The 14,180-nt window shown below is 27.8% G+C and overlaps 2 protein-coding genes across 5 annotated transcripts in view; one reads left to right on the forward strand and one right to left on the reverse strand.

Moving 5' to 3' along the window:
• Window positions 1-393, forward strand: part of Mfe2 (peroxisomal multifunctional enzyme type 2) — a 65,669-nt gene extending 65,276 nt beyond the window's left edge. Inside the window, exon 16 of the mRNA XM_089075726.1 lies at window positions 12-393. Within this exon, the coding sequence (XP_088931852.1) occupies window positions 12-131 (120 nt within the window). The 3' untranslated portion in view covers window positions 132-393. The remainder of the gene's footprint in view (window positions 1-11) is intronic.
• LOC105424183 (ras-like GTP-binding protein RhoL) lies at window positions 318-8,114 on the reverse strand. 4 transcript variants are annotated; one of them, XM_089075441.1, is made up of 6 exons: window positions 7,885-8,110; window positions 3,567-3,693; window positions 3,054-3,183; window positions 2,761-2,875; window positions 1,437-1,554; window positions 318-934 (listed from the first exon to the last, which is right to left on the reverse strand). In XM_089075441.1, the coding sequence occupies exons 3-6, from the start codon at window positions 3,176-3,178 to the stop codon at window positions 732-734; spliced, it is 561 nt and encodes a 186-aa protein (XP_088931567.1). In that variant the 5' UTR covers window positions 3,179-3,183; window positions 3,567-3,693; window positions 7,885-8,110; the 3' UTR covers window positions 318-731. The 4 variants fall into 4 exon arrangements, with proteins under 4 accessions (XP_088931567.1, XP_011632577.1, XP_011632578.1 ...); XM_011634275.3 differs by having other exon boundaries at window positions 3,567-3,697; window positions 7,885-8,109; XM_011634276.3 differs by lacking the exon at window positions 7,885-8,110 and adding an exon at window positions 7,613-7,840 and having other exon boundaries at window positions 3,567-3,697.
• Between the last annotated feature and the right edge of the window lie 6,066 nt (window positions 8,115-14,180).

Here is a 14,180-nt window from a genome sequence, read left to right on the forward strand (position 1 = left end):
AATTGTTGCAGGCACTAGGAAAATTGAATCCACAATTGGCATTTATGCGTGGTAAATTGAAAATAAATGGAAATATTATGCTCATACAAAAGTTAAAAAATCTTATGGACACTTACAAAGCAAAGTTGTGATTCTTTTTATATTGTTATTATTGTTATAGTTTTAACCAAATAATCTATAAAAATAGTAAATTACAAATTTATATAAAACCTGAAAATGGAAATATTTGTATAAGTTGGGGATATGCATACATCTTATATATTGTTATTATTTGCTTTGAAAGAAACTTGTAAAGAAAATATTGGGAAAATGTTGAATTTCTGAGTTTATACACTTGTATTATAATACATTTATAATAATAAAGTTACATCAAAATAATAATAACTATAAAAATCTATAATTAAATGTGTGAAACATATTGAATACATGTATCTCACTTATTAGAGTGGAAAAAAACTTAACCTTTATTTTTTTAGACATAAATATGAAAATTTATATTAATTATATATAAAAATTTAGCACATAACATGTATTTACATGACTCGAAAGAATTTTGGTACACAAAGGGAATATATCTTAGGCAAAATATTGTTAAAAATAAAATACATAGGAAAAAGAAAGACGAAGAGAAAATGCAAAAATCTTTGGTTTAACATAGGTCTTAATTATAATCCTAATTATAATTCTCTGGAGTATGTTCTCCCGGAGGTAATAGTATCAGTTTCAATATTTTAAAGGATGCAACAGAGCTTTCTCGATGACGGCTTTTTCAGAACGGCTTTAATAGCTTCCATAAAGACCTCCTCGAGACCTTCTTGTTTTATCGCAGAACATTCGACATATTTAACTGCTTTAATCTTTCTTTTCATTTTATTGCAATCTCGGGGACAAATAATATCCATATCTTCTTGATTTCTAAGATCTGCCTTGGTACCTAATAAAAAATAAATATAACTACTCATACCATAAAACATGACAAAAATATTTATCTCAGGCTTATATCCTATATATATATATATATATATATATATATATATATACATATTTTTTTTTCTTCAAAAAATTGAAAAATAATAGAAAACATAAAATCATGCAAAAATAATTGTAAAAAAATGCTTGTGTAAATATTTTATATTCAAATTTCTTCATAGTTATTTTATGCATGAAGATAAAATATTAGCTTTATATTAAATAAATTATAATTTTAATTATAATTTTACCTAAACAGATTTAATTAAAGAATTTTTATTATTAGATGGTTTTAGAAGATCACAAAAATATAGTTTGCCTCTTATAATTGTACTGAATATTTAAAAAAACTTTAAAAAAGGCTATAAAACATCAAATTCAGTTTAACATTGAAATGAGTTAATATATAAAATAGTAACAAGTTAATATAAAACAGTTAATAAGTTATATAAAACATATGTGCTCACCTACAAGTACAATTGGTATGTTGGGACAATATGCTTTAATTTCTGGATGCCATTTACTTGCTACGTTTTCGAAGGAACTGCGTGCACTTATAGAAAAACAGACCAAAAAACAATCAGTCTGCAAATAAAGAAAAATATTAATTTAAAAAAATAAAAAAAAACAATATATATAAATAGAAGAAAAGTGTAATTAGGCATAAAATCATCCATGATTGAAAATATCAATATTAGGAGTCAAATAAAAAATTTGAACATATTGTACAATATGTTCAATTTGCTTGAGTAGTTAAAAAAACGAGTCTTGAGTTCGAATAGTTCAACAGGACAGTTTGAACAATTCGAACTTAAGCAAAAATTGATCTGAAATAATTTATTATGTTCGAAGTTTAGATAATTTAGGCCATAAATAATATTAGAACGCGGTTCCAATTATTATTATACGCGGTATGTATTAAGAAAATAAAAAAAAATTCGTTCCTTTTTTTAATTTCATGCGCATATTGATCTGAAGTGAATTCAAACATTTTCGAATTGTTCAAATGTATGTATTCTCTTCGAAAGGGCGACATAATTCAACATTCTATCTTCGATTTGATTGTTCGAATTGATCTGATTCGAATATTAATACATATATTAGTCGATATTCATCAATTAAAGTAAACAAATAAATGCATTATCCGGCAAATCTTAGATACTTAATAATTGTCTTTTTGAATTTATATATATAAATTCAAGATAAATGTTTATATTGCGACTCATATACTGTTATTTTTTGATAAACTTACAATGTAACTATTCAAAGTCATAATTAATTTTTTCTTTAATAAATCGATAATCAAATTTTATATGGGTCCTTTCTTCCATAAAAAATTCTTATTGAGAAAAAAATATCAACTAGGATTCCTGAAGTCTTCCGGCTATCCGTGCCGGATGTCTTTACGAATTCGACTACTGAGGCATATAATATTTATAATATTAATAATCAGATAAATAAAATAAGTACATAATTAAATGAATGAATAAAAACGTCATTTTCAACCGACATTAAAAATAAATAAATCAATATAAATTAGTAGGCGCCTAAGATTCTATTTATCGAGTAATCATTATCTATTATATTTTGTTTTTTTTTTAAATTTATTCTTAGTTTATTACATTGTTTATTTTTTGAAAATATTGAAGATGAGACTGATTATGTCTGGATTTCATAAAGTATATATACATGCATTTATTTATAGTTCACGTCACGTATATTGTAAAAAATGCGTACATATGCGCTTTATGAAATTCCTTTATTATCGAGAATAGATCGATTGTCACGTACATTTGGATACGACAATGGTCTAAGCCTCTCGTAATCTTCTTGACCAGCCGTGTCCCATAACGTCATTTCGAATGGCTGACCACCCACGCATATGCTGTCAACGTAATTATCAAAACTGCAAACAAAATAACAGAATAAACGGAATGAATGACATACACGCACGCACGCACGCACGCGCGCACACAAAAATTAGTTATATTCAACATAAAATAGAATATTTTATAAAATAGAATATTTTATTAATAAAGTATCGCTGTTGCTTATGATATTATGCATCACGCTATAACACTTACACAGTGGGTACATATTCTGTTGGGAATTCTTTCTTTGTATACGTGATGAGCATGCATGTTTTTCCGACCATGCCATCGCCAACAGTTGTAATTTTAATCTTTCTGTTTCTAGACGTCATCTTCATTTCCTCTATAATATATAAAAACATATTAGTAACCTATTTTAAATTGTCCATTATTTGCAGATCGTCGATCTTATTATATATATAAATTATATATTATTATTGTCACTATTATGAACTTTATTCATATTATTTTGATATTTCAAAACATAAATATAAAAAATGTGAAATAAAGTTTCTTTTTGTAATAAAACTCTATCTTTCTTATTTGATGGATTATTCATATTGTAGTAATTTCGTCATTCCTTAAAGTGAAAAGAAAATAGCAGATGCATCCGGTCACTGTATGGGCACTAAAGCTGTCCCTCAACTTGCACGTCGCATCGCATATCAATGAAATAAAAGGTGACTGCTTTATTCTTATCACTGTTAAATTAATGATTATACTCACAGTTTTATATATCTTTCTATTATTCGCAAGGGCTCTTTGTATATCGGGTTAACGGAACTCGTTGGTATTTCTTATCGAATATGTTCATTATCAACGCGCCATCCGGTCAGCTCTCTGATTGCATGATCTGCCTGAGTAGCAAAAGCAAGGATTGATAGTACGTTGTGATAATTATTATCACGATCCATTCATATATGAATGCATTCATCCGAAAATTATAGCTTTATAGTCTAATTACAAATACATTTATTTGTATTTTCATTATACGAATACATCCTATATTCTAAATGTGAGAAAACTAATTCCTTTTACTTTGTTGATATTACATTATATAATCAATACCATATAATCAAAGATTTTAATATTTCAAATGTATGTATAATGAAGAAAAATATATATGCAGGTGTGTGTGTGTGTGTGTGTGTGTGTGTGTGTGTGTGTGTGTGTGTGTGTGTGTGTGTGTGTGTGTGTGTGTGTGTGTGTGTGTGTGTGTGTGTGTGTGTGTGTGTGTGTGTGTGTGTGTGTAATAAAATATAAATATATATTATAAAATATATTTTTTATATTGTTTTATATTTTATTATATTGTTTTATATTTTTTGTTTTTTATTTTTTTTTATATTTTTTGTCCTTGTTCAAAACCGATTCAAAGTTTCATTCGCTACTAACCTCATCCGCCTTTTACAAATTGTCATTTGTAAATTGACAGTAACTCGCGAAATTAGCGCAACAAAAGAATCAACCAGATCATGCAAAAGCAGCAACAATAAATTTCGAGAAATGCGAGTAATCGACTTAACATCTCCTTTTTTATAAAGGATACAATATACATACATACATTTAATAGTTATACATATTGTTGCGTATTACAGAACATAATTCCAGTTCTTTTATTTGTTATTATTCACTGTTTCAGCAACAGCCATTAAAGCAGTCATAGATATTATGAGATATTAGATTTGAGAAAAACCCCATATCATATAAATTCTATGTAAATAATGTAAATTAAAATTACCAATTTATTAATTTTTATAAAATCTATAAAGAGAACAGTTTAATTTAAAATAATTGCTTGTACAAATACTGTTGTAAGCAAATTCGGAATTATAGTCGCTAAATAAATATTGATGAAAGTGAACGTATCCGCCATCTGACTCATTATGTGATGGGATATAGCAATTGCTTAATTAAAACACACGTGCAAGATGGAGTCATGTTTCCTAATTCATGTTAAGACCCGCCCTGATGTCATCGAGGTCAATATACTCTCGCAACGATTTAAATTTGCGTGTCGATTACGAGAAAATTCATTTTTTTCTATTCGTATTCTTTATTCCATAAATGTGTTGTAAATTTTTATTCATTAAAAAAAGTAATAAATTCAATATGATTTTTCTGACATGACATGACATTTCAAATGTCTTGAAGAATTGAGCTTATAAATTATCGATTATCAGATATCCCATTTATAATAATAATAATGCAAATACATATAAAAAAGAGATAAAAGTCAACATGTGGGAGTCGTGGCATTCACATTATTCGCTTTTGTTTATCTTTCTTTGCTTACAACGCCACATGTGCCGAACCTAAATATCACGCACGATCGATCGACTGCGTAATGAACGTAATGAAGCGGTTTACATGTGAACATTGATGCGTATGCACGAGAATTATAAGACCTTAGATTATCGCAAATTTGCGTGAAGAGAAAGATATTGTTACATACATATTGTTAAATATCTATGTAATTTCATGCATATCTACACATGAAATTACATAGATTGTTTATGCGTTCGTTTTACGATCTATGAATTAGAAGAAGGTATTCTCAACAAATATATAAATTAATTATTTGAAAATTATGATAAATACATGAAAAATTGTAAAAGTACGTAAATCATTTAATAAATAAATCTTAAATTAGCTATTGATATATATATATATATATATATATATAATATTAATATATATATATAAAATAATTCTGTAAAGTTTTTGTTTCCATCCTGTACATAACAAGTTTTAATATAATAAGTCTATAATCGATACAGGAAAAACATATGTATAAATTATATGTTTATTACTTGATCTGAAAACTAGAAAAAGATAATCTAAAATAAATAAATAATTAAAAAATTATTGTAAATATATGTCAAGTTATACAATTAATATATTAATATGTAATTAATTTAAATTTTAAATTAATCATTAATTGGTAAAAAAAAATTTTACATGTGAGTAACGATTGTGTTTATATGTATACAATGCGTTGCGTTTCGATATTCATTGCCAGTACTGGAAATCTATAATATACGTGACCTGAACTATATATTTTCAGTACTGGCAGTGAATATCGAAACGTAACGCAGTCAATAGATAGGAAGGATTTTGTTAATCATTTGACAGAATATCTCATATTTTATATATTTTGTGAATCTTTATATATCTATATTTTACTTCTCTTTTAATTGCGCATCGATTATCGTTTGGTCTTGACACGCAACATTACTCAATGCTGGAATTGCGAATGAAGAACGAGAGAAGGGAATAAAAGAGTCGGATATTAATTTATATTATTTATAATTATTAATTTTCAGTAGAGCCTTACTTTACTCTTACTCTTTTTCTACTTACTCTTTTTTATTATTTTTAAATAAGTTGTATTTAATTTTTTTTATAATTAATAAAAACAAAAACAAGAAAATATATTATTTTTTACGACGTTTTCTCGAAGGAAAATGGTTTTAATAGAAAAGTAGCAATCAGAAACAGTGCGCAGTATGATTATTCTTTCCTTTCTTTATGCGACGGGATATGGAGCAATAGTCACAATTCTATGCGATTATTTATCAGTTCGTTGTCTTCACACACAGGATTCCGGAAAATTTATTTCTATGTTTTCCTCTTTTATGGGGGAAAAAAAAACGAGAAGCATTCGTCCGGAGAACCGACAAAAAATAGAGCGATAATTTACATTAAAAATTAATTTTTCAAAGAGGGAAATTCTCTCATAAAATTAACCAATTATCGCAAAATTATCAAACTCGAGTAACATTGTGTGAACAAATAGAAAAAACAGTGCAAAAACGAAATGATAAGAAAAAAAATCGTTTGTTCAATAATACGTCTATTTTTTTATAGCTGAACTAGTGTATGTACATTTGTACTTTTAAAATTATATATATTCGAAATGTGGTGAAGGTATTTGAAGAAAATTTTAGTATGATCCAGCGCAGTAATAGAAACAAGTTTAATATATATTTCAATAAGTTGCAGAGTAATAACATGTTGCATTCTTTCTCCTATATTTATTTCTAGATGTAAATTAGTTTTCTCAGTTTAACTTACTTTTAATCTTCATTGATTCTAAGAATTAAAAAAAGATATAAAGTATATTAAACTGAGATAAAATTAATAGTTACGGATGGAAATGAACATTCCTAGTTTTACATAAGTGTTTTATCGTCTGTATTTATGCCAAGTTTACATAATTTGCACGTCAACGTCTTGAAAAGGGTAAGATGTTGAGAATCATCAAAGTTGCGATAAAGAGATAAGATAATTAAAGAATAGATTACACAAGAAGAGATTGACTTAGATTAATCATATCTTCTCGACTCGTATTTAAAGGCTTTCACGTTATTTCACGTTTTGTTATATTACATCGAGTCGTTGAAATTCGGAATTAATTTTCTCTTATAAATTATCATTGCGTTAGTTTATCATATTGATTTTGTTTAAACTATCATCGGTCGGTTATTGATCGAAATGACAGTAAAATTTTGAAATAATCAAGAATCAACATCGTCGCAAATTATTCAAGTCTCCATGCAATTTTGAAATGTTACATGATTCCTTCGATGTAAAAAACAAATTAATAAATAAAAAAGAAACAAGATATCTGTATAATGCATAATAATTCGATGCAAGATTGGTCAGTTAGAAAAACACACACACACACACACACACACAAACACACACACACACACACACACACACACACACACACACACACACAATGATGATTTTCTTTATTATCTTACATGCATCCCATTTCTTTCCATCATTACATTTTGCAATAAAATAAATGTCACGAGAAAAACTGAGTATTTATAAAACATTTATGAAAAACATTTGAAAACGCTCTTAAAAATTTTTGCGATATATTCACAATCTATGTTTGAAATAAATTGATGTCATATTTAGAGCAACATGACACATGCATTGCGAACATATTGCAAAAATTTTTAAGAGCATTCCGTCTTCTTGTGTCCCGTAACGGAACACTGTTGCGACTGACACACAAATTACTCACCGTTAGATACGTCATACGTGAAGAGAAGGCGCGTTGAACGATGATATCGAAAACATTTCACACATTCAATGATGCAGCAATGGACTTAGCGAACGGATACGGAATATCGAGACGTACACGGGAAAGAAGACACGGACGTCGGGTGTCGCGCATACACGCCACGCGCCTGCCGTTCGAGGACTACCGGAACTTGAAACGTGCACGTCGCGCGACTTGTTTCTTGCCTATCGGCCCTGTCGTCGCCGGCGCCGGTCGTAGGAAAAATCTGACGTTGAATATTGACGTGAAATATCAAGAGTTAACTGAAACGTAGTCTGAAATATTAACGCACGTTTATACATCAAGATTGGGATTCAGTCATTCGCTTTGACACAATTATAATCGCGTATTGAAGATTAAAGAAAAAAGAGACTAGATCGTTCTCTATATTGTTAGATTTGAAAATGAAGCTTATATTTATATATTAAAGAGCAAGAAAGCAAAGTCAGCTTGAGAGAGTGTTAAGAGAAAATCTTGACTTGAAAATTTTAAAAAATTATAAAATTTTTAAATATATAAACAATATGTAGAGAAATGTGACACTGACCTTACAAGACCTACCTAAATATAAACTTTGATTAACATATAAAATTATTTCTACAACTGTTTTACAATTATATCCTTATTATTGGGAGGATAAAAAAATATTAAAATAATATGAATAGTTTCATTTATATAATTTAGACCTTAGAATAAAATTTATAATTTATGGATTTTTTTCAATTTTATGTTTTTACGATTTAAATTTTTAGATTTTTATATTTAAATTACTTGGGATCTAATAAATTTTATTTCAAGCTCTGCTGAATTTTTTTACTTTAGTAACAAAACACGAACGTTAAACAAAATTTGCAGGCGGCATGATATTACATGAACATTAAAATATTACTGCAATATAGTTGAGATGTTTTGTATTATATGAATTAACTGTACGTTCTCTTTTAGCGAAATAAAGTACAAAAATATTCGTATATCAAATGTGATATATTCTTTTATACTTGCATAATATTTTTGTATGACGCAAATAAATCCTGATTAATATTGCATTCGTCTGTTTCGATAATATTGATTGTTCGACTGATTTGGCACAATAGTCGAACGGCGTTTCACATTAAAGGCGCGTGATATTTGACGGCCTCTTAAATATATTATTGTAATTATTTATCCAAAAAGAGAAAAAGAAATCTATCGTTAGAATTCGATAATTAAGTAATAATTCGTGTCATTCAAATTCATTTCCTTTTGTTTGTCCAAAAGATTAAAATATTGGCAAAAGTTCAAATATTTCGTAGGTTGTTTTATTATTTCTTTTGAGTATGTGCATAAAACCGAGCATAACTCTCTCAACGGTTTAGAAATAATCCAATTTTTAAAAAATTTGCGTGATTATTACAAGGAGAAAGTGACGTTACACAGAATACAAGAATTAAATAACGTATTCGAATATATGTTTTAAAACTATTATTTTGATAGAATTAAATAACGTATTCGAATATTGTTTTAAAACTATATATATATATATATATATATATATATATATATATATATATATAGGGTGTCCCACAACTCGCGACTGAAATTTTTATGACATATTTCTGATTTAAAAATAAGATGAAAATTCTAATATGAAAATACTGAGGCTATAATAGTTTTTAAATTATAGTTTGGAGACACCCCCATATATATATATATATATATATATATATATATATAATGTATATATATATATATATAATGTATATATATATATATCATATATATATATATATATATCATATATATATATAATGTATATATATATATATCATATATATATGTATATTATATATATGTATATATATTATATATATGTATATTATATATATGTATATATATTATATATATGTATATATATATATATATAATGTATTTATATATATATACAGGGTGTCTCCAAAAAATCATTTGCATGTGGAGCGGACTAAACCGAGTCGAAAAATCCTGTACTATTTTGCGATTTTCGCAATAATTAACGAGTTATTAATTTATGAAAATAATCAAATTGTAAACGCATAGTGAGATAGGACTGTCCAGTGAGACACGCGTTCGCCGTCGCTAGGCACGCGTTGATTACAAGCGACATTGGCTACGCTTTCTTTTACGTACACTGTGCGACAATGATTCGCGTGGTCCCGCCAGAGCTCTAACTTATCGGCCTGATTTACTTAGGCAGAGTCGATAACATCGATAATACTGAAGGAGATTGAAATTAAGATAATTAGATAATTTAAATTAAAATTAATAACAAGTTTCTCAAAAATATTCTTTTATTAGAAATAAAATTATGCGTATCCGAATAAAAGTATCTAGTATTCTTGTGCAATTACTTGCTGTTATCGTCTTTCCAACGAATTGCTCAAATTTTCATTTCCTTGTACATTATTTAACTATTTATTACAATCCGTTGTCGTTTATATCTATTTGAATAAATGTTTAATTCAAAACGCATATATTATATATTTATACAGATAAATATAAAGATGCATATGGCCTGTAACATGACGAAGATATAATTCATGCATTTTTCAAATTAGAAAAAAAAGAAAGATGAAACAAATAAAAGATTAGTTATTATTTTTATTATTTATTACTGCATGTATTCTTTCGATGTGCACCTTTTCGAAGCGCGCGTGCATTCAGCATTATCGATGTTATCGACCCTAAGTAAATCAGGGATAAATTAGAGCTCCGACAGGACCATGCCAATCATTGTCGTGTAGTGTATGGGTGCGTTCCTTTATTCACTCTGAGTACTGTCAGTACTACGAATAGCGTTCCGATATAGAGAGTAATGCACTCCGAAAGTACTATCTTGAATTCTATGACATCATTGATTTTGATGTACTTCCTGTTACTGTAACCAGCGAGGTAAAGCAGTTAGAGCACAAAGATGATTGCTTCCGTGGAGACTGAAATAACCTTGATTGATGCTGAAGAAAATAAAGCGTATAATATGAAATAATATAATATAATGAAATTATTTATTATTATTAATTATTTTCTTATTATTGTTATTATTGATATTACTATTATTAATTTTTTTATTATTTATTATTTATTATTTATTTTTTTATTATTATTAACTATTATATATATATATATATATATATATATTTAATAGTTATATATATATATATATATATATTTAATATATATAATAAAATTATATTTTTTTAAATATTACATATGTCAGGCATTTTTAGTTGGAGCTTGAAAACATACTGCAACTGCGTTTTATAATTTTGAAGCAGTTAGAAAGCGCACGAAACTAAAACGGAACGATAACCGCAGTACACTTCTATTATGTCATAGCATAAGCACTCGGAGTGAATAAAGGAACATACTCTACGTTTCGTGCACCTAGCTGTGCCGTAGCGACAGCAAACGCGTGTCTCACTGGGCAGTCTTATCTCACCGCGCGCTTGCAATTTGACTATTTTCAATTAATAACTTGTTAACTATTGCGAAAATCGCAAAATAGTATAGGACTTTTTGACTCAATTTAGTCCGCTTCACCTGTATATAACGGCTTAGCCATTTTTTTGGGGATACCCCATATACATGTGTTTCATTTTAATTGCTTCAAGCAAATATCTCGAAAAATACGGAAAATACGACAAAATGTCAGAAATATGAAAAAATTTCAGACAAAAGTTATATGATTTCGAGAGGGACATAAGATGGTGCCCATTAATTTGACATTGAATAATTGTTTTGAAGGTCACATAGAGATCACTTTCAATTTCTTAAATGAGACCCTCTAAATTTTATTGCGTATTCTTGTAGCTTTATTCAAAACACTAAAATGAAGTTTATTTTTATTGATTATTTTTCGATTTATGAGACTCGAAAGTTACAGTATTTTGATATAAAATATAAAATATCTTGTAAAATATTCAGTTTTCGATAATCTTATTTTAATACTTTTATGCACAAAATAATGAGATAAATCAATTGGTGTAAAAAAGAACACAAGTTGCTTTAAAAAAAAACATGTATGTAATTTGCAATATGATGCTGCATATTTTTTTCAAAGCAACTTGTGTTTTCTATTTTATATCAAAATACTGTAACTTTCAAGCTTCATAATTCGAAATGTACTTACCCAAGTAGAACAAGAAATCATACAAAAGTCAAGATGATGTCAAAATGACGACAAAAATTCGTTTTTCGATCATGATGAAGAATTGATGAAATTATGATTGTGGAACTTAGCATATTATTTTAAATATTTCAATAATGCAATAATATGCAATAATATTTAATGCAATAATATTTAATGCAATAATATTTAATTGCTAAACTATTGCATTTTATAGCGTATAAAAAATATTCTAGTATTAGAAAAGAGATTAGATTTATCTCATTCTTCTAATAATTTTCTCGTTGTATGTAAAACAGATATATATTCAAGTGAGGTTTTGATTAACAGAAAAAATTTATAGTTTATAATAATTTATCAATAATTAATAATATATTTATAATATAATTATGATAAAGATATAATTGAACAATTGTAAGCTATACACATAGCATATAAAACATAAAACATTATTATGTGCAGATATACACAGAAATTATGATTGGAACTTAGCATATTATTTTAAATATCTATATATATTAATAATATATAGATATTTAAATATATAGATATTTAAAATAATATGCTAAGTTCCAATCATAATTTCATCAATTCTTCATCACGATCGAAAAATGAGTTTTTGTCATCATTTTGACGTCATTTTGACTTTTATATGATTTCTTGTTCTACTTGGGTAATAAAAATAAACTTATACTTTCATTATAATGTTTTGGAAAGCTCTTGAATAAAGTTACAAGAATACGCAATAAAATTTAGGGGATTTCATTTAAGAAATTAAAAATGACCTCTATATAACCTTCAAACAATTATTTAAGATCAAATTAATGACACCGTCTTATGTCCCTCTCGAAACCATACAACTTTTGTCTGAAACATTTTTTTGTATTTTCCATATTTTTCGAGATATTTACCTGGGGTAATTAAAATGAAACATACGGTATATTATTGATTATTTTTATTTTTATTTCACATATTATTTTATTTGATATAATAATTACTCCTATAATAATTACAAAATTTTTAAAATTGCTAGGTTTATTTATTATAATTGATTTCAGAGAATTTATAATTAAAACTTTTAAAAATATAATTAATGCGGGTAATGGATATATTAATATATAACACATTAATATATAACATATTAACTCACATAAAACATAATTTCCAGTGAACGTACATTGAACTTCCATGGTTCTAATAAACTTCTGTTACATCCAGCCCGAGGTAATTATTATTATTTTTTTTTTTTTGAAAAATGGATGGATGGGCTAGGAAGGATGCTCCAAATATTCTCTCGCAGGTGGGCGCGCTGAGGCGTTCCTACAAGTCGGACGCACTGTGCAGATCCACGAGTGCGAGTCAACGTCTTGAGAAAGACGCTATGACTTCGACTGCGTGACGTGCGCCCGTAATTTAGGCAAGAGAATCTAATCTCTTTTGCCAGGGACAGGACCATGTGCGAATCTTGGGATAGCGGGGAACGAAAAAAGGAGGAAATAACTAAATGTCAAATAATTTAAATTCTACATATAATTGATAATTTTGAATAGATACAAATTTAACAAAACTACAAGATATATATTATTACTTCTTGTTTCCAAGTATATTTGTTTAAGACATATTTACATTTGATCAATAAAAATGTGTTACAAATGTTTTTTTTGTGTTCGAGAGTTTGTGTTTTGAGTAAAGAAACGGAGATTTATATAATGTACATATGATTGAATATTTTAGGAAATTTTCGGATGCATTATTCGGTTTTTGTGTACGAAATCAATTGTATTGGTATGTTTGTCCACATTTTATAACTATTCTTATTCTATCGTTGAATTATTTTATATATTTAAATTTATATTTTGGTATCCGTGTGTGTGCGTGCGTGCGTGCGTGCGTGCGTGCGTGCGTGCGTGCGTGCGTGCGTGCGTGCGTGCGTGCGTGCGTGCGTGCGTGCGTGCGTGCGTGCGTGCGTGCATGCGTGCGTGCGTCCAGCGAATCTTCACAATGGATGGTCCCACACGAAACATGACCTATTAGACATATTCCACATAATCTCCACGGCCTTCATGTGACATCTGTCTCCATGGTGAAAGTCAGATAAATCTCTAATGGAGACATA

The sequence above is a fragment of the Pogonomyrmex barbatus genome, unplaced genomic scaffold (genome assembly GCF_055798465.1).
Source record: "Pogonomyrmex barbatus isolate J1 unplaced genomic scaffold, ASM5579846v1 scaffold19, whole genome shotgun sequence".
Classification (NCBI taxonomy): domain Eukaryota; kingdom Metazoa; phylum Arthropoda; class Insecta; order Hymenoptera; family Formicidae; genus Pogonomyrmex; species Pogonomyrmex barbatus.

Bases quoted from the DNA above. Each gene is read 5' to 3' on its own strand.
- LOC105424183 (XM_011634277.3), bottom strand. From the start codon at position 3,178: ATGAAGATGACGTCTAGAAACAGAAAGATTAAAATTACAACTGTTGGC. The intron at 2,876-3,053 runs GTAAGTGTTATA...TTTTGTTTGCAG, and splicing joins ACAGAATATGTACCCACTGT to TTTTGATAATTACGTTGACA. The intron at 935-1,436 runs GTGAGCACATAT...ATTTTTTATTAG, and splicing joins CATACCAATTGTACTTGTAG to GTACCAAGGCAGATCTTAGA.